This window comes from Aethalodelphis obliquidens, unplaced genomic scaffold (assembly GCF_003676395.1).
Source record: "Aethalodelphis obliquidens isolate GAN/ISIS:26980383/991018 unplaced genomic scaffold, ASM367639v1 scaffold13, whole genome shotgun sequence".
Lineage (NCBI taxonomy): Eukaryota > Metazoa > Chordata > Mammalia > Artiodactyla > Delphinidae > Aethalodelphis > Aethalodelphis obliquidens.
Genome location: NW_020837957.1, coordinates 220,269 through 243,775, shown reverse-complemented (window position 1 = coordinate 243,775; position 23,507 = coordinate 220,269). Strand labels below are relative to the sequence as shown.

General features: G+C 36.1%; 1 protein-coding gene across 6 annotated transcripts in view; it reads left to right on the top strand.

Moving 5' to 3' along the window:
- Nucleotides 1-23,507, top strand: part of DOCK7 (dedicator of cytokinesis 7) — a 211,059-nt gene that overhangs the window by 156,500 nt on the left and 31,052 nt on the right. For 4 of the 6 annotated variants that reach the window (XM_027113944.1, XM_027113945.1, XM_027113946.1 and 1 more), the window contains 6 exons: nucleotides 10,309-10,491; nucleotides 10,601-10,736; nucleotides 14,639-14,735; nucleotides 17,246-17,342; nucleotides 17,682-17,816; nucleotides 19,293-19,445. In XM_027113944.1, coding sequence (XP_026969745.1) covers nucleotides 10,309-10,491; nucleotides 10,601-10,736; nucleotides 14,639-14,735; nucleotides 17,246-17,342; nucleotides 17,682-17,816; nucleotides 19,293-19,445 — 801 coding nt within the window. Of the gene's footprint in view, nucleotides 1-10,308; nucleotides 10,492-10,600; nucleotides 10,763-14,638; nucleotides 14,736-17,245; nucleotides 17,343-17,681; nucleotides 17,817-19,292; nucleotides 19,446-23,507 lie in introns of those variants that run through there. The other 2 variants (XR_003434290.1, XR_003434289.1) reach the window with 2 other exon arrangements.

The following is a 23,507-nucleotide window of genomic DNA, read 5'->3' as shown; positions in this document are numbered from 1 at the left end:
ATAGAGTTGCTTGTAGTAATCTCTCATGATCTTTTGTATTTCTGCAGAGTCAGTTGTTACTTCTCCGTTTTCATTTCTAATTCTATTGATTTGTGTCTTCTCCCTTTTTTTCTTGATGAATCTGGCTAATGGTTTATCAATTTTGTTTATCTTCTTAAAGAACCAGCTTTTAGTTTTATTGATCTTTGCTATTGTTTCCTTCATTTATTTTTCATTTATTTCTGATATGATCTTTATGATTTCTTTCCTTCTGCCAACTTCGGGTTTTTTTTTTTTATTATTATTCTTTCTCTAATTGCTTTCGCTGCAAGGTTAGGTGTTTTATTCGAGATGTTTCTTAAGATAGGATTGTATTGCTATAAACTTCCCTCTTAGAACTGCTTTTGCTGCATCACATAGGTTTTGGGTTGTCATGTCTCCATTGTCATTTGTTTGTAGGTATTTTTTGATTTTCTCTTTGATTTCTTCAGTGATCACTTTGTTATTAAGTAGTGTATTGTTTAGCCTCCATGTGTTTGTATTTTTTACAGATCTTTTCCTGTAATTGAAATCTAGTCTCATAGCGTTGTGGTCAGAAAAGATACTTGATACAATTTCAGTTTTCTTAAATTTACCAAGGCTTGATTTGTACCCGAGATATGATCTATCCTGGAGAATGTTCCATGAGCACTTGAGAAAAATGTGTATTCTGTTGTTTTTGGATGGAATGTCCTATAAATATCAATTAAGTCCATCTTGTTTAATGTATCATTTAAAGCTTGTGTTCCCTTATTTATTTTCATTTTGGATGATCTGTCCATGGGTGAAAGTGGGATGTTAAAGTCCCCTACTATGAATGTGTTACTGTCGATTTCCCCTTTTATGGCTGTTAGCATTTGCCTTATGTGTTGAGGTGCTCCTATGTTGGGTGCATAAGTATTTACAATTGTTATATCTTCTTCTTGGATCGATCCCTTGATCATTATGTAGTGTCTTTCTTTGTCTCTTGTAATAGTCTTTATTTTAAAGTCTATTTCGTCTGATATGAGAATTGCTACTCCAGCTTTCTTTTGGTTTCCATTTGCATGGAATATCTTTTTCTGTCCCCTACTTTCAGGCTGTATGTGTCTTTAGGTCTGAAGTGGGTCTCTTCTAGACAGCATATATATGGGTCTTGTTTTTGTATCCATTCAGCCAATGTGTGTCTTTTGGTGGGAGCATTTAATCCATTTACATTTAAGGTAATTATTGATATGTATGTTCCTATTCCCGTTTTCTTAATTGTTTTGGGTTCGTTATTGTAGGTCTTTTCCTTTTCTTGTGTTTCTTGCCTAGAGAAGTTCCTTTAGCATTTGTTATAAAGCTGCTTTGGTGGTGCTGAACTCTCTCAGCTTTTGCTTGTCTGTAAAGGTTTTAATTTCTCCATCAAATCTGAATGAGATCCTTGCTGGGTAATCTTGGTTGTAGGTTTTTCTCCTTCGTCACTTTAAATATGTCCTGCCAGTCCCTTCTGGCTTGCAGAGTTTCTGCTGAAAGATCAGCTGTTAACCTGATGGGGATTCCCTTGTGTGTTATTTGTGTTTTTCCCTTGCTGCTTTTAACATGCTTTCTTTGTATTTTATTTTTGACAGTTTGATTAATATGTGTCTTGGCGTGTTTCTCCTTGGATTTATCCTGTATGGGACTCTCTGTGCTTCCTGGACTTGATTAATTATTTCCTCTCCCATAATAAGGAAGTTTTCAACTATAATCTCTTCAAATATTTTCTCAGTCCCTTTCTTTTTCTCTTCTTCTTCTGGAACCCCTATAATTCGAATGTTGGTGTGTTTAATGTTGTCCCAGAGGTATCTGAGACTGTCCTCAGTTCTTTTCATTCTTTTCTCTTTATTCTGCTCTGCAGTAGTTATTTCCACTATTTTCTCTTCCAGGTCACTTATCCGTTCTTCTGCCTCAGTTATTCTGCTATTGATCCCTTCTAGAGTATTTTTAATTTCATTTATTGTGGTGTTCATCGTTACTTGTTTCATCTTTAGTTCTTCTTAGGTCCTTGTTAAATGTTTCTTGCATTTTCTCTATTTCCAAGATTTTGGATCTCTTTACTATCCTTATTCTGAATTCTTTTTCAGGTAGACTGCCTATTTCCTCTTCATTTGTTAGGTCTGGTGTGTTTTATCTTGCTCCTTCATCTGCTGTGTGTTTTTCTGTCTTCTCATTTTGCTTATCTTACTGTGTTTGGGGTCTCCTTTTTGCAGGCCGCAGGTTCGTAGTTCCCTTTGTTTTTCATGTCTGTCCCCAGTGGCTAAAGTTGGTTCAGTGGGTTGTGTAGGCTTCCTGGTGGAGGGGACTATTGCCTGTGTTCTGGTGAATGAGGCTGGATCTTGTCTTTCTGGTGGACAGGTCCATGTCTGGTGGTGTGTTTTGGGGTGTCTGTGGCCTTATTATGATTTTAGGCAGCCTCTCTGCTAATGGGTGGGGTTGTGTTCCTGTCTTGCTAGTTGTTTGGCATAGGGTGTCTAGCACTGTAGCTTGTTGGTCGTTGAGTGAAGCTGGGTGTTGGTGTTGAGATGGAGATCTCTAGGAGATTTTTGCTGTTTGATATTACGTGGAGCTGGGAGGTCTCTTGTGGACCAGTGTCCTGAAGTTGGCTCTCCCACTTCAGAGGCACAGCACTGACTCCTGGCTACAGCACCAAGAGCCTTTCATCCACACGGCTCAGAATAAAAGGAAGAAAAAGTAGAAAGAAAGAGAGAAAGAGAAAGAAAGAGAGAAAGAAAGAAAGGAATAAAAGAAAGAAAGAAAGAAAAAAAGCAAGAAAGAAAGGCAAGGGAGGGAGGGAGGGAGGAGGGAAGGAAGGAAGGATGGAAGGAAGGAAAGAAACAAAGAAAGAGGATAAAATAAAGTTATTAAAATAAAAAAGTATTAAGAAAAAATTTTTTTTTTAAAGAAAAAAAGGAGAAAAGAAAAACGGACAGATAGAACCTTAGGACAAATGGTGGAAGCAAAGCTATACAGACAAAATCTTACACAGAAGCATACACATACACCCTCACAAAAAGAGGAAAAAAATAAATCTTGCTCTCAAAGTCCAGCTCCTCAATTTGGGATGATTCGTTGTCTATTCATGTATTCCACAGATGCAGGGTACATCAAGTTGATTGTGGAGCTTTAATCCGCTGCTTCTGAGGCTGCTGGGAGAGATTTCCCTTTCTCTTCTTTATTCTCACAGCTCCCTGGTCACAGCTTTGGATTTGGCCCCACCTCTGCATGTAGGTCGCGGGAGGGCGTCTGTTTTTCGCTCAGACAGGACAGGGTTAAAGGAGCAGCTGATTCGGGGGCTCTGGCTCCCTCAGGCCGGGGGGAGGGAGGGGCACGGAGTGCTGGGCGAGCTTGTGGCGGCAGAGGGCGGCAGGACGTTGCACCAGCCTGAGGCGCGCTGTGCGTTCTCCCGGGGAAGTTGTCCCTGGATCCCGGGACCCTGGCATTGGCGGGCTGCACAGCCTCCCCGGAAGGGAGGTGAGGATAGTGACCTGTGCTCGCACACAGGCTCCTTGGTGGTGGCAGCAGCAGCCTTAATGTCTCATGCCCGTCTCTGGGGTCCACGCTTTTAGCCGCGGCTCGCGCCCGTCTCTGGAGCTCCTTTAAGCAGCGCTCTTAATCCCCTCTCCACGCGCACCAGAAAACAAAGAGGGAAGAAAAAGTCTCTTGCCTCTTCGGCAGGTCCAGACTTTTTCCCGGACTCCCTCCTGGCTAGCCGTGGTGCACTAACCCCCTGCAGGCTGTGTTCACACCGCCAACCCCAGTCCTCTCTGCTCTGACTGAAGCCTGAGCCTCAGCTCCCAGCCCCGCCCGCCCCGGCTGGTGAGCAGACAAGCCTCTCGGGCTAGTGAGTGCTGGTTGGCACCAATCCTCTGTGTGGGAATCTCACCGCTTTGCCCTCCGCACCCCTGTTGCTGTGCTCTCCTCTGTGGCACCAAAGTTTACCCCCTTCACCACCCGCAGTCTCCGCCCGCGAAGGGGCTTCCTAGTGTGTGGAAACCTTTCCTCCTTCACAGCTCCCTCCCACTGGTGCAGGTCCCGTCCCTATTGTTTTGTCTCTGTTTATTCTTTTTTCTTTTGCCCTACCCAGGTATGTGGGGACTTTCTTACCTTTTGGGAGGTCTGAGGTCTTCTGCCAGTGTTCAGTAGGTGTTCTGTAGGAGTTGTTCCACGTGTAGATGTATTTCTGGTGTATCTGTGGGGAGGAAGGTGATCTCCACATCTTACCCTTCCACCATCTTCCCCTCGTCCCATTTCATTCTTAAACATAGGTGCTAAAGATTTTGGTTTTGGGGTTTGGTTTTTTTTTTAAGATACCCTCTGTTATATTATGGAAGTCCCCTTCTGTTCCTAGTTTGCTAAGAGTTTTATTTTTGTAATTATGAATAGTTGTTGAATTTTATCATGCTTTTTTGCACCATTGAGACTGTCATTTTATTTTGCTTTGTAATCTCTTACTGTGACCCCTTTCAGTTGATTTTCTAGTGTTAAACCTACCTTGAATTCCTGAATTAAACCCAGCTTTTTCATGATTGTATATTAATAGATTTGGTTTGCTGTATTTTGTTTAAGATTGTGTAACCATGTTAGTAAGATTTTTTTCTTTCTCATAATGTTCTATTCAGATTTTGGAATCAGGGGTAGTTTAGCCAATTAAAATGAGCTAGGGAATTTCCCCTTTTATTCTGTTCCCTGAAAGTACTTGTTTAAAATTGAAATTATTTCATCCTAGAATATTTGGAGAATTTGTGAGTGAAGCCATCTATACCTGCAATTTTCTTTTTTGAAAGTTTTCAAATTACCTGTATAATTTCTTTAATGATTGTAAGACTGTTCAAGTTTTCTATTTCTTTTTACACTGGTTTTTATAAATTTTATTCTAGCAGAAATTTATTCAAATTTCTTGGCATACAGAGTTGTTTCAAATATCTTCTATGATCTTTTTAATGTCTATAACATCTATAGTAGAAATAAACATTTTTATTTCTGAGACTGGCTTTTTATATCTTTTGTCTTAAATCAGTCTCAACAGAAATTTGTATATTCCTTTAGTTTGTGTAAAGAACCAATTTAGGGTCAATGTTGATCCTCACTTTTGAATGTTTATCTTTATTATTTACTGTCTTCTACTTACTTTTGGTTTATATTGATGTTCTTTTTTCTGACTTCTTGAGATGGATGCTTAACTCACTAATTTTCATCCTTTCTCTCTGATACATATTTTAATCATAAACATTTTCCTTTAATTATTGTTTTAGTTACATACCACAGTGTGTAGGTAACATTTTCATTATTCATCAAAATATATCTTAAGTTCATTGTGATTTCTTTTTAGACTTTTGGGTTATTAAATTGTTTTTGTTTGAGAATTTCCAGTCATATGAAAATTTCTAGTAATCCTTTTGCTTCTGATTTTGGCCTAATTGAATGATCAGAGAACTTACTCTACATAATTAGTTATATTTGTGGGAGTTGGTTTTATGGTCTAGTACGTGGTCAGTTTTTGCAAATATCTCACATATTTGAAAAGAATGCATATTCTTCATTTGTTCTATATTTATCCATTATATGCATTACATCAAATTGGTTAATCCTATTGTTTAAATCTTCTTTCTCTTTACTGAATTCTGTTCACTTTTTCTAATATCCCACTACAACTGTGGTGGTGTAATTTCTTCTTGTCATTCTGTCAGATTTTGTTTTATTTCCTTTGAGGCCTTATTATGAAATACCTAATTTAAAATTGTTATATTTTTGATGAATTGTACCTTTTGTCAACATGAACTGTAATGCTTATTTTTTATTTGCCTTAAAGTCAATTTTGTATAATACTGGTATAGCTATGCTAAGTTTCTTTTGATTAGCGTGTATGTGTGTATGTGTGTGTGTGTATGGCATGAGTTTTCCCATCCTTTTACTTTCATTGTTTTTTCTCATGTTTTAAATGTGTCTTTTATAAACAGCATATGGTTAGAGTTTGTCTTATATTTGTAAAATCTGGTCTATTCATCTTTGTCTTTCACTAGAGTTTTAAAACCCATTTACATTTAGTATAATTAAATTAATGTACCTAACATTTTAATTTTACTTCATGTTTTCCCACCCCTATTATGTATTTCTTTTTGTCTCATTTATTATCTTCTTTTGGATCATTTTTTTCTCATTGTAGTTTTTCCTCATTCCACTTTTTCCTCTATACTAGGTTGGAAGTCATACATTCTGTTTCTCTTCTTTTTGTGATTGTATTACAAATAAGAATATGCTTTCTTAAATTTCAGTCTAATATTAATCATTACCTTTACTTTCACATTGGTTAATAGAAGGATCTTAAAACAGGTTGACTTCATTTACCTTTCTTTCTACTTAAATGCTATCTTTAGTTTTATGTATCATTAAACCTCACATCATCATTATTATTTTTTTATGGCTATATAGAATCAATTATTTAGATTTGCCCATGTGTTCACCACTTTATTTGCTCTTGATTCTTTCTCAAATTTGTGACTTCTATGAGATGTTTTTCTACTCTGAAATATATCCTTTAGAATTTTCTATTCTGTGGTGATGAACTCTCTGTTTCTTTGAAAAATGTCTTTATTTGACCTTCATTAGGATTCCTTTTTTAAGAAGTAGCATCTGAGTTTCCTCTGTTTTATTTCAGCCTGCTGAGGACATTGTTCCCATTGTCTTCTCATTTCCATTGCTACTTTTGAGAAGCCAGCTGTGGCAAACTGTTACTTCTTTGAAAATAACTTGTCTTTTTTTCTGTCGTTTCTTTGATTGTCTCCTTAAAATTGGCTTTCTGTGGTTTCAATTGTTGAGACTAATTTTGAATTTCTTTGTGTTTATTCTGCTTGGTAGCTTTTTTGGACTTCTTAAATTTATGATTCAGCATCTTTCTTCAGTTCTATGAAATTCTCAGCTGTTATGTGTCCAAATATGTCCTCTTCTCCATTCTGTCTCTCCTCTTTCATATTCCAGTTAAACTTATGTTAGTCCTTTTTATTGTATCGTCTTTGTCTCTACTCTTCTGTGTATTCCATCTTTTTGTTAACCTGTGCTTCATGCTAGAACTTTTCTTTTGATCTATCTTTCAGTCTACTAATTCTCTCCTTAACTATATACCTGATATTACATTACACCAACCTACTGAGTTCTTAATTTGGTTATTGGGTAAATTTTTTTCAGTTTTCTAAATTCTGTTGTTTCTGCTATTTCTTTTCAATAAAACATTTCTCTTTATATTTTCAAGTTTCCAGTCATGATTTTTAATCTTATTTTTTGGGTAAGGGTGCATAGAATGTGTGGTTGTTTTATAGTCTCTGATAATTTCAATACCTTAAGTCTTAATGTACCTTTTTCTGTTATCTGTTTTGTCAGTTCTCACTCATGATGTATTGCTTCTTTGTGTGCCTAGTTTGTGACTGTGTACTGGACTTTGTATTTGCAGTATTACTTGTATGTATAATAAGAGTCCTGGGGTTGTGGTTTCTTCCTTCACAGAAGATTCATTGATGGGTAATACCAAACCAGAATTATCTTTTTTTTTTTTTAATGCTTTGAGAGAATGGAGAAAACAGCCCCTCAATTTTTTGTAGGGCTTAATTCTCTCGTAGAAACTTGATTGAGAAAGACTGTTCTGGATACAAATCTCAGGTTGTTTTTTTTTTTTTACATTCTAACATGGTGATATTTTTTTTAAACATCTTTATTGGAGTATAATTGCTTTACAATGGTCTGTTAGCTTGTGCTTTATAACAAAGTGAATCAGCTATACATATATCCCCATATCTCCTCCCTCTTGTGTCTCCCTCCCACCCTCCCTATCCCACCCCTCTAGGTGGTCACAAAGTGCTGAGCTGATCTCCCTGTGCTATACGGCAGCTTCCCACTAGCTATCGGTTTTACATTTGGTAGTGTATATATGTTGGTTTTATATGCAACAAATTTCTACTAATTTATGATGTGCTTTTTCTATGTATCTATTTATTTATTAATTGAATGAACAAACACACATTCTCAATTTCAGTGTAAGCAAATATGATCATCTTTTTGTGGCTTATGGTTTATGCTTTTTATGTATTATTTAAGAAATTCTGTCCTACTCCCAAGATTATAAATATGTTCTTTTATATTTCCTTTTAACATTTAAGTTCTTTCTTTGTCTGGAATTTATTTTTTGTACAATAGTGCAAGGTAGGAGTCTACTTTTTTTCCCCTAGGGAAGTCGTTTATCTCACACCATTTATTGAATAATTCATCCTTCCACCACTGATTCATAGTGCCAGCTCTGTTATATGTCACAATTTCATATATAGGATTTTTTTGTGTGCTTCCTATAATTTCATTAGACTATTTGTCTATCCATATGCCAATATCAAGCTGTCTTAATTATTCTAACTATTTAGTAAATGTTGCTATGTGGTAGAGCAAATTTGTCCCCCATCCTGCCTGGTTCTTCCTCAAGAGTGCCTTGGCTATTTTTGGCCCTTTGCTTTTCCCCATTAAATTTAAAATTAGTTTGTCAACTTCCAGGAAAAACCTGGCTGGTATTTTGATTGGAATTGCATTGATCCTATAGAACAATTTGGGGGAAACCTGACATCTTTGCATTACTGAGTCTTTTTCATGTTTGTCCAACTTTCTTCAGACTGTGTCACTGTGTTATTGGCAGTTTATGTGGGGGTATAGGAAATGTTAGTGTGTACCTGTTTGTCGAATTCGGTATAATTTTAAAATTTTGTTTTAAAAAATAAGTCATTGAGAATTTAGTCAATATATTTTTGCATACCTGAAAGTTCTGCTGTAGAAAGTGCTTACTTTTAAAATAAAGAAGCATTTTCCTTATGAGAGAGACTGTGGATTTGGGGGTGGGAGTCAAAACTATTTGTGTCCAGGTCAGGTGCAGTATAGCATAGTGGTTAAGTGAGTGTATGTACGTGAATTTATTTACATGTGCGTGCATCCATTAAAGGCAGTAAACATAGTGGATACGAGCTTGGTTTCTGGAGCCACACGTTCTGCATTTGAATCCCAGTTCCACCATTTATTGCAAAATACTTTCACAAAATATTGATACTTAACTACTTTTTGTCTCAGTTTCCTTGTCTGTAGAATGGAGTAAGTAATAATATTTATATCTTTAGATGGTTTCAAGGGAAACCATCGTGCATGATAGAGGGGAGATTAGGGTAGTAGTTGAGGTCATGGCTTTCCTTTGTAATTCCTCTCAACATCCTATCCACTGCTTTCTTATTAAAATTTAGTATATTTATTAACCAAATATTAGAATGTAGTATAATGGTGAAGAGTATAAGCTTAGGCGTCTGGTTAACCTGGACTACAATTGTGGCTTTACTTTTTCTTAGAATGTGGTTTAGGGCAAATTGCTTAATCTCTAGCCTTTAGTTTCCTTACCTGTAAACTAGAAAAAACAGTAGTTAATACCATCTCATAAAACTGTTGAGAGTTAAATAAGAAAAAGCAATTAGAACAGTGTCTAGCACATTTCAAATTTTGTTATGTTTTGCCATCATCATTGTTTGCCATCATCATTATTATTATTGTCATCCTGCATTCTTGTCTGTAAAATTGAGATGATACAACCTGCTTAGTAATGTTGTTGGAGGACTAAATGAAATAATATATGCAAAGAGCTCAGTATGATGACTGGAAGAGAGTAAATATTCAATAAATGGTACTGTAAACAAGTTCTTAGTTTTTGTTTGTATTTTACATACTGTATACTAATACAAATCTAAGTTTGGGAATATTATCTTAAATTTATATGCTCTAAGTAAAAATACTTTTTACTTATATGTGGTCTAAGACTTTTTCATTTTGTCAGTGGCCCTTGACAGGAAATAGTGATTCTCTAAACCTGATAAACATTTTATTATCACATAATACTCTTAAAATAGTCTTATATAGAGTCATTTTTTTCCTTTATTTATATCGTGTCTGATAGTCTTTGGTAGGTATCTTAGTTTTTAATAATAGGACCTTTTAGTTTTTCCCTTTATGTTTTCTGTTAACGTTTATAGTCTGCTGGAAGCCCTGTCATAGATTAAAGCAATCTTCTATTGCTAGGAAAGGTTCATTAAATGTCAGGACCTTAAGTTTAAGGTTCTATATGAGTTACACAAGTATTGTCTAAACCAAATGGTTCTTTTGAAATATTTGATTTTAAAGTAATTATTGTTGTATTGCTTTTAGAAGAAAACAACTGACAACTGAAAAAAAGAAATGGTCTTTGATCATTTTGTGTCTCATTCTACTGCTTTTTATTTTCAGAGTGGCAGACAACACACTACCTTTTCAGCAGAATCAAGTCGGAGTCTTTTGATCTGTCTGCTTTGGGTTCTCAAGAATGCAGATGAGACAGTTTTACAAAAGTGGTTTACAGATCTCTCAGTCCTGCAGCTAAACCGGCTATTAGATCTGCTTTATCTTTGTGTATCTTGCTTTGAGTACAAAGTAAGTGATCATTGTGCCATTGCAAAGATGAACAAGAGGGGAAACATAACGTGGAAAAGAAGAAGAAAATTTCTTCAATGTGTCTTCTTTTCTAATGTTTAAATTTTAGGGAAAGAAAGTGTTTGAAAGAATGAATAGTTTGACCTTTAAGAAATCAAAGGACATGAGAGCAAAGCTTGAGGAAGCTATTCTTGGAAGCATAGGTGCTAGGCAAGAAATGGTGCGCCGAAGCCGAGGACAGCTTGGTATGTACACAATATCTTCTCCTCTGGTGAGAATTTTTTTCAGTTTCCTTGAACACTATTACAGTGATCATTTTTGCAGGTCTTCAGTGACAATTCTACACTTTTAAGATAGTGTTTTAAATGTAACTGTGAATTAACTTGAATAGCCATTTCTTTGCACGTTAGAATTCCTATTTAAGTAGGGTGAGCATACTTACAGTTTGCTCTGGATAATCTCAGTTTGTTTCTCGTGTCCTTGTGTGATTATTAATAGCATCTCTTATTTTTAAAAATAGATTTTTTAAGAGCAGTTTTAGGTTCATAGCAAAATTGAGCTGAAGATACAGATATTTCCCATATATCCTCTGTCCCCACACACATGCATGGCCTCCCTCGTTATCAACCTCCCCTACCAGAGTGGTACACTTGTTACAACTGATGAACCTACACTGACGCTCATTATCATACAGAGTCTATAGTTTACATTATGGGTCTCTTGGTCATCCATTCTATGTAGCATCACTTTTTACTCTTAAAAGTTTCCTAGTTTTGCAATGATTTAATATACCCTGTATATAAGGCAAAGATATTGCCCATTAAACTCAAATATCAGCAAAAGAAGACAATTTAGTAGCATTTGAAACCTGTTTCTAATCCCTGGTCTGCTACCCAATAGCCGTATAGCTTTGGCCAAGTCACTTAATCTCCCCACTTTCCCTTTCCTCATCCACTTGTGATTGTTTTGAGATTTTAAAAGGTAGTGTTGATCTTATCATCTTTGTAGTGACCATGTGTGTGTAAACATTTCGCAAATTCTAAAGTAATATTGTTGCTGAGAGCTCCTTAAGGTCAGGGACATGGCTTAGTCATCTGTGTACATGACATTTGCTAACAGCTCGATATATATTTGTTGACTTAAAATGTGAATGTACATTTACATGAATATTTTTTAATTATTGTTTTTGATAGGCCATTTAACTTAATGATTGTTTTTTTAAGTAAACTTAAATATCTTTTATATGCTATGTGTGTTTGGAATTTAATAATGAATAAGACAAAGTCTTTGCCTTTGGAATTAATAGAGCACTGTTTTTTCACTTCACTTATATACAGTTTACAATGTACCTATTGATTTTCTTTTAACTCTTTTAGTATGTACAACAACCCTCTATAAAGTATGGAAATTAACTTTCTAGGTCATTTAATTATTACCAAAGCCTAATTAATAATTATCCTCATCTTTAAGATAAAATAAAACTCACAGAGGTGAATAACTTGCCTAAGATTATAAACTGATAGAACCAAGATCTTTTGACTGCCAATTTAGCATTCTTTATATTATACAGTAGCTCTTTCTGAGGCTTACTGTTGGAGAGTGGAGCTGTTACCTATATGCTTGTTACATTTTTAATCTTGTGGCCTTTGGACAGCTACCACTGTTTAAATGTAAGAAACGAAGTTCTATATGTGGAATCTTAAAAAAAAAAACCACCCCCCCCCCCCAAACTCATAGATACGGAGAACAGATAGGTGTTTGCTAGAGGTGGTGGGTAGGGATGGACAAAATGGGTGTAGGGGATCAAAAGGTACAAACTCACCGTAATAAAATACGTAAGTACCAGGGATGTAACTTATAGCACCGTGACTCTAGTTAACAAATGTATACTTGAAAGTTGCAAAGTGAGTACATCTTAAAAGTTCTTTTTTTTAAAAAAATATTTATTTATTTATCTTTGGCTGCATTGGGTCTTCGTTACTATGCGTGGGCTTTCTCCATTTGCGGCGAGCAGGGGCTACTCTTCGTTGTAGTGGCTTCTCTTGTTGCAGAACATGGGCTCTAGGCACACGGGCTTTAGTAGTTGTGGCATGTGGGCTCAGTAGCTGCGGCTCGTGGGCTCTAGAGCACAGGCTCAGTAGTTGCGGCGCACAGGCTTAGTTGCTCTGCAGCATGTGGGATCTTCCCGGACCAGGGATCAAATCCGCGTCCCCTGCATTGGCAGGTGGATTCTTAACCACTGCACCACCAGGGAAGCCCAAAAGTTCTTATCATAAGAGAAAAATATTTGAAGCTATGTGTGGTGATGGTTGTTAACTAGACTTGTTGTGATGATCATTTTGTAGTATGTGCATATATCGCATCATTATGTTATTCACCAGAAACTAATATAATGTTATATGTCAATTTTATCTCAATTTAAAAAAAAGAAGTTCTTGTCTTTGAAAAATTAAACCTTTGCAATTCTTATATATTTGGATACTTAATAAGCTAGTTCATCTAATGATAGACATTCTTAACTAAGGAGAAGAGAGACAATTTCATGGAAAAAAAAGTTAATGATAAAAATGAAAAGAGTTCACACTTATTTTGTTAACTGTCTTAATATAGACATATCTTTTTGCTTTCTTTCACAAAATTTCTTAAAGACAGAGGTTTCAAAATCAAAGAGGTAAAGAGAGAAAGAAAGGGAACGGAAGGGAGAGAAAGCAGAAGGAATATCCAGACACATCCTTTATTGTGTGTCAAATTATATTTGTTTCTCAGTATTTTTAAAATTTCTATTTGAACTCTGAATTTTTACTTTCATTTTTCTTTCCATTTTCCCAGCCAATTTAAAGTCTCATGGTTTTCAAAAAGGAGCATTAGTTTTCTAGTTGAAAGCTTGAAGTCATGACTTGATTCTATTGTTTATATTTCTCCACAATTCTCAATGCCTTCTCCACTTCTGCTGGATTGGTATGAATCAGTTCTATTGCTGCTGCCCCTTAAGGAGCCCGTACCATTCATTTTGCCTTCCATCCTAGAAACCGCTTGGGAGAAAGCCCCTATCTTCCTCCTGTCCTGCCTTCTGTGGACCAAAAGAAATAATTACTTTATGAACCCTTTTTTAAAAAAAATTATTTATCTATCTATTTATTTATGGTTGCGCTCGGTCTTTGTTGCTGCACCTGGGCTTTCTCTAGTTGTGGTGAGCAGGGGCTACTCTCTAGTTGCAGCGAGTGGGGGCTACTCTTCGTTGTGGTGCGCGGGCTTCTCATCGGGGGTCTTCTCTTGTTGCAGAGTACGGGCTCTAGGTGCGTGGGCTTCAGTAGTTGTGACTCGCGGGCTCTAGAGCACAGGCTCAGTAGTTGTGGCGCACAGACTTAGTTGCTCCTCGGCATGTGGGATCTTCCCGGACCAGGGCTCGAACCCGTGTCCCCTGCATTGGTAGGCGGATTCTTAACCACTGTGCCACCAGTAAAGCCCCTCAATCCTTCTTAATTTATTTATTAAACAAAAAGTTATTGAGTTCTCAGGACGTGCCAGACACTTTGTCAGTACCTGACATAAAGGGGTGAACAAAATGGACATAATCTCTGTTCTTAAGTAGCTTATATTCTTGTGGTCATAAGTGCTATGGAGAGAAAGAAAGTAAATTAAGAGGAAAGGAAGTGGTAGAGAGTTGAGGAAGGCCTTTCTGCAGAGGTGATGAATAATTGGCCAGTGAAAATTTGTGGGAAAAACAATCAGGTAAAAGGAACAACCACCATTGCACACATCCTAAATCAGTAGCATATGTAGTGAAACTACACGCACACACACACACAATAATGGTAGTGTAAACAAGAGTGGGAGGAAATAAGATCATATCATGCATGGTCTTATAAACCATGGTTAGGATTTTGGGAGTCAGTATTAGAAAGTTTGCTTATTTAAAAGCGTGTTCGGTTTTTTAATATTACATTTAGCAAATATATTTCTTCTGCAACTGTTGTGAAAATTTTAAATAAAAATCATTGTCTGGTTTTTCCACTTGTACTGAGGATAAGGTGGCTGTGTATAAAATTAATAACATTATGTAGGATTTCTTATATGTTTGCAAATATACATGTATGTGATCTGACTGAAATAACATTAAAAAAAGGTTTTGAAACTTGTTTGGCAGAGAGAAGCCCATCTGGAAGTGCCTTTGGGAGTCAAGAAAATCTGAGGTGGAGGAAGGATATGACTCACTGGCGTCAAAACACTGAGAAGCTTGACAAGTAATATAACCTTCTGTTTTATCTTACTGATGGGTTTGTTGAGTTTCAAATACAGAGGAAAATGATTACTTTTAGTGTTATTTTTTATATATTAGGCATTCAAATCTTAGAAGACAAAATAGTTATATTTTATTTTTAAATTTTAGATTAAAAATGATTTGAGGGAAGAAATTTTCATATGCTATAGTAAAACAAAAGGTTACATATTCACATGTTACTCTATTTTCCCCCAACAATCCCCTTTGGAAAATGCATTCGGCAACTATTTTTTAAATATATTTTGGGTGTCACACTGAACTAAATATTTCAAGGATTACAAAAAATTAGAAAACTAATCTTTGCCCTGTTAAAGCTTAAAATATAAAGAAAGACAAAACACTACAAGTCTTCTGTTTCTAGCATGGAGGCAAACTAGGTACAGTAACTGACCACTCTACCGCCAAAAACAATCCTAAAGGACTGTATCTTCAGCCTAAGGGGAACTGGAAGTAAACCTTTCTCACTGCCCAGGTAACCACAGGTAAAGTTGCTCAGCTTGACACTTGGCATTTCAGGTGTCATGTGGCTAATATTTTTTCCTGATAATTTGTAATTACAAGTTAGCCCTCAAGTAACTTGATTGGCCCCCACAGCTTTAAGCATATGGTGACCAACTCATTTGGGTTTGCCTAGTACTCCTCATTTTAGTAGTGAATGTCCCACGTCCCAGGGAACCTTCCAGTCCTGTCCTAAGGTGAACCTGGATGGTTGGCCACCCTATCTGAGAACCATCTTCAGCCCAAGCTTTAGAGGATTCTCACAGTTGAACTTCAAGAAATATTAGCTCTCAGACAGTAAATTCAGGAAGTAAGTCCCTGTGAGAGCCAGCAGAGAGAGAAGCAGCAGGGTCAGTACCATATAGATGAGTTTGGCATTGTCAGAAACTGCCTTAGTCTCTACAGGCTGCTATGACAAAATACCACATGCTGTGTCACTTTTAAACAACAGAAATTTATTCCTCACAGTTCTGGAGGCTGGGAAGTTCGAGATCATGGCGCCAGCAGATTTGGTGTCTGGTGAAGGCCCTCTTCTGGGTTACAGACTTCTTGTTGTGTCCCCTTATGGTTTAAGGGCAAGCAAACTCCCTGGGGCATCTTTTATAGAAGCACTAATCCCATTCTTGAGGGCTCTGCCCTGATTATCCAATCACCTTCCAAAAACTGCACCTCCTAACACCATTACGTTGGGCATTAGGTTTTCAATGTATGAATTTGGCAGGGAATGCAGATACTGAATATAACTGTGTTAAAAATTCTTAAAGTTTGAGTTTCTGCATTTCTGTCCTCTCTGTCCATGTTCGTTTCTTTTATTATTTTTCCACATGTTGTGTTTTTTAGAAATCAAAAATCACCAAGATACTATGCTATTAGTATGTTGCTTTATTTCTGCATTTGTATAATGTGTTCTCTTTGCTTATCTTACTATGTTTTAAGGGAGCCCTTTTTTTTTTGGTGTTTTCGTGATTCTTTTTGTTTAACCATCTTGTTTTGTCATGTTTCTTCACAAAATCTTGCTGGAATTTTAAGTTTGAACATTATATATTTTGTTGTCCAATTTAATTCTAACTGTGTTGTATTTTCTCCTTAAATTTAATTTGTAAATGTAAATTCATGGACTGTTCTCTTTAGTGACAGTAATAAAGATTCAGACTTTAACATCTAAGAACTTGGAAAAGTTAGCATTTAATATATCCTTTTATTTTTGCTTTGATTTATGTGTTTTTTGTCTACTTGGATGTAATATATAGTTTCTGTATATGTATTGCAACTAAAACAAATGTCTTTACTCATAAATCATATATAGTTATTAAGTTTTTTATTTTCATTAAATAATACTTTTGTAAATATTAGTATTCAAGTAAACTACTTCATTACATCAAGTTGTTTTATTTCTAATGAGTTCCATCCAGAGTCTCACTGAAGAGTTAAATCATTATCTGTATTAAAATTTTTGTATCAAAAGTTTGGGGAAATTAGACAAAACTTTATTTTTAAAAAGATCTTTTATCTTAAATAAATATGTTGAAAATCCTTGAAATAGTAGTATGAATACTAAACATTTTGAATGTTGCTTTACATGAAAGCAGCTCTAAATACAAGCCCACATAGCACCACCTAGTGTCTACGTACCATTCAGAATAAAAGTTTTTTCCTGTGTTTGCTGCATCTCTGAAAACTAAATATTTATGCCTTTAGTGGCATTGTAGCACTGTAATGGGGTGAGAAAGTCTGTATTGGCATGGTTGAAAAAAATGTAGGTTAAAACAAAACATTTTAAAATATGCAAAATACTGTCTTTTTCCTTATTCTCTTGTAACTTTGCATTCAGGCAAATATTGAAAAATGGTTCCCCTGAAAAAGCAAAAGGTTCCAAGGTTTTTTATTTCTGTGCATCTTTAAGTCTTTTCTGAATTGCAGATCTATTGGCTTTTCTAAAAGATAAATATAATTTCTTATAATATTTTGTATTAGGTCAAGAGCAGAGATTGAACATGAAGCACTGATTGATGGAAATCTGGCTACTGAAGCAAATCTAATCATTTTGGATACATTAGAGATTGTTGTCCAGGTAAGGACACAAATTAGAGGAATTTAAAGTAGTATAGATTTGATAAGTTAGGGTTGGGGGCAAAAAGTATTTATTGAACCATATAGTTACATTTAAATATCAGTAGATCCTAGAAGTTATGTCCTTGCTCCTCTTCTTTTCTCATTTAAAACCTATTCATTCTCCTCCACCTCTTTTTTTTAATCCAAATCCGTCTCAGCTTCTTTTCCTTGACGTCTTCCTAGATCTTACATTATCTTTTTCCTATTAAAATTTTTATTTGTTACTTATACATATTCTATCTCTCTAACCAAATTGCAGTTAACATCTCTATTTTATTTATCTATTTTTAAATTGCAGACAGTTTCTGTAACAGAATCCAAAGAGAGCATCCTTGGTGGGGTGCTGAAAGTGCTACTACATAGCATGGCCTGTAATCAAAGTGCAGTTTATCTACAACACTGTTTTGCTACCCAGAGAGCCCTGGTTTCAAAGGTGGGTTATTTTTGTACCTGCTGTCCTGTCAGACTTTGCTTTCTTTATTAACATTGTCTAAGATCATTTGACACATACATTGATCATATTTTAAATATAGTTAAAATTTTAGTAATAACCTAAGACTCATGATTCTTCTTTGCCTTTTGTCTACTACTTACTTTTTGGAATTTCTAAGAGTAGTTCTGATGTGGAGAAGGGCCTGAAATTACTAGCTTATTTTATTTTATTTTAGTTATTTTTAAAAATAAATTTATTTATTTATTTTTGGCTGCATTGGGTCTTCGTTGTTGCATACGGGCTTTCTCTAGTATGGCGAGGGGGGGCTACTCTTCATTGCGGTGTGTGGGCTTCTCATTGCAGTGGCTTCTTTTGTTGCGGAGCACGGGCTCTAGGCATGTGGGCTTCAGTAGTTGTGGCGCACAGCCTCAGTAGTTGTGGTGTGTGGACTCAGTAGTTGTGGCACATGGGCTTAGTTGCTCTGCAGCATGTGGGATCTTCCTGGACCAGGGCTCAAACCCGTATCCCCTGCGTTGGCAGGCGGATTCTCAACCACTGCACCACCAGAGAAGCCCAATAGCTTATTTTAAATATGGGGCATTTTGTGTTTTCTCTTCATCTTATTTTGACTGTCCCTTATTGACTTGATTTATCAAGAATTCAATGTATAAGTTGTTCAGTCTGTTGAAATTAGCTAATCCTATGGTAAATGGAAAGGAAGGTGCTTCTGCTGTTTGTTCAACTACTTCAAATATTTATTTCCTATGTTTGTTTTCCTCTGGAAATGTGTATGTGTATGCTTAATACTTGAAGGTAGCTATTTCATCTTAGTCATCTTATAAGATGGAATGCAGAGCTGTTGATGAAACTTAGCCAGTGAAAATAACTTATATACTATTTTGTGATAATAAAAACATTTCACAGAATTATTATGTTAGTTACTATAGTAGTAAGTGTTTAATGCACATTATCTGATAATCTAAGGTAGTCATACAGTCCCACATAGATAACATTATTAGGCCCATTTTAAGGATGAGAAAATATGTCCAAGGCCATATTACTAGTGTAATCCATACTCGAACCCAGTCTACCTGGCTCTGTGGGCCATGTTATTAACCATTAGTAAATATTGTCCCTTAACATTCTTTTTTTTTTTTTTTTTTTTTTTTGCGGTATGTGGGCCTCTCACTGTTGTGGCCTCTCCCGTTGCGGAGCACAGGCTCCAGACACGCAGGCTCAACGGCCATGGCTCACAGGCCCAGCCGCTCCGTGGCATGTGGGATCTTCCAGTACCGGGGCACGAACCCGTGTCCCCTGTTTCAGCAGGTGGACTCTCAACCACTGCGCCACCAGGGAAGCCCCCTTAACATTCTTTTAATTCCTGGGCTACACCAACAAATCTCCACATCAGGCTATATTGACATATCTCTGGAACTTTTACTGCATAAATTCAGTGTTGGTGTTGTTTCTTTACAGTTCCCTGAACTCTTGTTTGAAGAGGAGACAGAGCAGTGTGCTGATTTATGCCTCCGGCTTCTCCGGCACTGTAGCAGTAGCATCGGTACAATACGGTCACATGCTAGTGCCTCCCTTTACCTACTTATGAGACAGAACTTTGAGATTGGGAATGTAAGTGTTTCATCTCAGGATTGTATCTTTGATTCATTAGGAAATATAACTTCTGTAGATAACTATTAAAAGGGTTCGGGGGAGCATGGAATTTTTTTGGTATGTTTTGAGTCTAATATTTGTCTTTCTATTTCTCATTCTGTGGACATATTATAAAAGTCCAAATCTTCAGTTTTACTTCCTATACTAAAAATAATGTGTAGTAGTACAGATTTAGAATATAAATGTTGAGCTATTGTAAATTTTAATTATTATCATTAAGTGAAATGAAAGTCATAAGGAAAATTAAAAGTTAAATATCTTGGCTTGATATTTTATGATTATATGCCAGTCTTTGAAGAATTCCATGTTTTCATTTATGTTTTTTTATTTGATAATAGATTTGTGTTTTATTTTTCCTAACTTTATGAGTCAAATGTTTAGTTCATTTATTCTTACTCATGTAAGTATTTAAGGTCTAGAATATTCCATCGTGCACTGTTTTTGGTGTCTCATTCGTTCTGATATGTAGTATTCTCAGTATTCTTGGTTTGTAGATATTTGTAATTTCAGTTTATATTTTCTTTTTAACCCAAAGTTTTAAAGTTTTGATGATAATTTTTAGTTGTTTCTTTTTTTCTGGCCGCACTGCAGCTTGCAGGATCTTAGTTCCCCAACGAGGGATTGAACCCGGGCCCTCAGCAGTGAAAGTGTGGAGTCCTAACCACTGGACCACCAGAGAATTCCTAATAATTTTTAGTTTTATTGCTAAGTGGTCATACAATTAATATACTATGTCTCCTTTTTGGTAGTATGGATGTATGTGTTTGTGTGTCCAATCATATAATGTTTTTATGAATGTTATGCAAGCATTTAAAAAGAAGGGGTACTCTTTATTTTCAGAATATTGAGTTAAACAGATATACCTTTTAATTACATTATTCTGTTTTTCTTTATTTTTGGTCCATTTGGTGGACTGAAGGAGATGATTTAAAGCCTATACACTGTCTCTTTCTCCTTTAGGTCTTTGTTGGTAAATTGATATTCATAACTATTTGGTATATTTATAACTACTATTCATAGCTATTATATCTTACTATGAATTATTCCCTTTAGAATTGAAAAAGACCCTGAATTGGTTTCATTTAAAATTTTATATTTTTGGACTGAATTCTGCTTTGTATGGTATTAAGATACCTCTGCTTTCTTTCTAATTTGAACCTGTCTTCGGTTACCTTTGCCTATCCTTTCGTTTTCACTTTTTTGAATCACTTTATTTTAAACATGCCTCTCATATACAACATAGAGTTGGGTTTTGCCTTGTAATCCAGTCTCTAAGTTGAATTAAACCTTTTCATACTTGTTATTCTATCAGATACGTCCTAGAGTTGTGTTGTATTATTTTGTTATGCTTCCCCACCTCTCTCCTTAAAAAAATTTGTTGGTTGTTTTCATCTTGCACTTATGGTCTGTTCACCTTATTTTTTTGGTGTAGTCTTTATTATATTTAAGAAAGTTTGTATTGTTCTAATGATTACCTTTATAATTATATAATACCTTCAGCCCTCTATTTCTTTAATCATGCATTCTCAGTGGAGGAAGTATTGCCACCAAGCTAGTGAATATTGGTCCTTGGTGGGGGGTGAAAGAAAATCTTAGCTATCACAGTGGCTTTCCTTGAGTTCTTTTATTTCTGCCATTTTTTTTCCTTTCTAAAGTGAATGGCTTCATAAATTTTTTATAATTTAAGGTAAAATATTTTATTAGAATTTTCATCTGTTTCATTACCATATTTTTCTATTAAGTGTTTCTTACCTGATGTTTCACTGATCTTCTTTACCTTTTTGTTACTCTACATAGAATGAGATAGTTTATATTGGCCCAGGTATTTATAGGACATTCCTTCAGGAATGTGTCTGTCATGGGATTTTGCTGTTGTATACACATCTTACCTAACTTCCTAAAGTTTCTGGTCAATCTATTTCTAACCAGTCCCTCCAGCTTTTTAGGTCATTTTGTTTCCAAGACAGATAGTTTTTAATCACTTCAAAGTGAGTTTCTTATTTAAAAGAAGTATTTTTCCGATTATTTCTTAAATCTGCACCCTAGGATTCCTCACTTTTTACTATCCCCTCCTTGCCTTCCATTGAATCTGCTTCCTATTTAGCTTGTCGTGGCAACCCTTATGCATTTTTCTAATATATGGATTATGTATGTCTCCTCATTTTGCTGAAATAGAGTTTATGGATTTTTTCCTGTTCATCTTTTATTTATTTATTTATTTTGCGGTATGCGGGCCTCTCACTGTTGCGGCCTCTCCCATTGCGGAGCACAGGCTCCGGACGCGCAGGCTCAGCAGCCATGGCTCACGGGCCTAGCGGCTCTGCGGCAAGCAGAATCTTCCCGGACCAGGGCACGAACCCGTGTCCCCTGCATCGGCAGGCGGACTCTCAACCACTGCGCCACCAGGGAAGCCCCCCATCTTTTATTTTTATATGAAATCCAGGAGAAGTAGGAACTTCCTGTCTCTCACTATCCTATTTTCACTGGAAGCCAAGTCCTGTTTCCTAATTCAGAACAGAAGAATCTAGTTACTTTATGGATCTTGTTTAGTTTTTGAAATAAAGTCCCTAAAATTTGACTACACTTGGAGTTTTCTTGATTCAGTCTTCTGTTATTTTAGGAAAGCTTTATATAATAGGATGAAAATAGGTGATTTATCATCTTAGTGTGAGGTAGTGCCTCTAAAAAGGAATAGGTAGTTTTTTAACTGGCATTGATTTTATATAGTTTATAGAATCAAGAAATACTAGTAGAACTAAGTATTAAATTGTGTTCTAGGTACTGTGGTAGGCATTAGGCAAACATAGATAAAAGGACAGTCCTTATTTTCAAATAGCTTAACATCTACTAGGGTAGGAGATGAACAGGTAATGTTCAGCTAATAATTGTAATAAGTACTTACTTCACATGGTTTTGTGAGGATTATATAAATTAAGTAAAACACTTATGTCAGTAACTGGCTCTGAGCAAATGCTCAATAAGTGTTTGCTATTAATATAATGAGAGGTAAGCACAGGGGACTGTGTAAGCACAGAGAAAAAGAGCTTATGCTCTCAAAAAAAAAATGACGTTGGAAAAAAAAAGAGCTTATGCTCTCAAAGATCGGTTTTCAGAAAGAGGAGATGCTTGAACTAAAGATGAAGAATTGCCCAATCGGATGGGTAAGTAGGTGGGTAGAACTTTGTAGGTAAAGAAAATGGCACATAGATAATTAGAAAGGCATTGAGATGAGAGTAGAAAACAGGCAGAGAAGGAAAGTTTTTTAGCACTTCTTAATTGTTATGGCTCAAAGGGAGAGTAATAAGAGATAAAATTGTAATTGAAATGTCTGTACTAAGCTGTCATAGGGCAGACAATGTTTCTCACTATACTCTCAGTTCCCACCATATAGTTTGACATATTTACTTGGTCAAATATTCGAATTTTATCTTCAAAGGTGTGAACAGCCATTGGAGTATTTTAAGAAGACTGACATGTTCAGATTCACATTTTACAAAAATTTACCTGATGCTACTTACAGCATCAGGGAGAGAGAAAAAGGGGTGAGAAAAAGGCCGAAAGATTGATTAAGAAGTTATTACAGTAATGGTAAGGGCATAAACTAAAGAAATGGCATTGGGAATGGAGAAAGAACAGATTGGAACAGATTAGAGGATAGTGTGGATTGGATTTATGGTATGAATAATGAGAGGGGAGAATGACAATGGAATGACTCCTAGATTTTTGGCCTGAGTGACTGATTACAAGAATAGTAGCACCATTTATTTAATCAATAGGAAAAGAAGGTGTTTTTTGTTTGTTTCTTTCTTTGTGTTTTTGGCTGTGTTGGGTCTTCGTTGATGTGCACGGGCTTTCTCTAGTCGCGGTGAGCAGGGGCTACTCTTCATTGCAATGCACGGGCTTCTCACTGCGGTGGCTTCTCTTGTTGCGGAGCATGGGCTCTAGGTGCACAGGCTACGGTAGTTGCAGCACGCGGGCTCAGCAGTTGCGGCACGTGGGCTCAGTAGTTGTGGCACACAG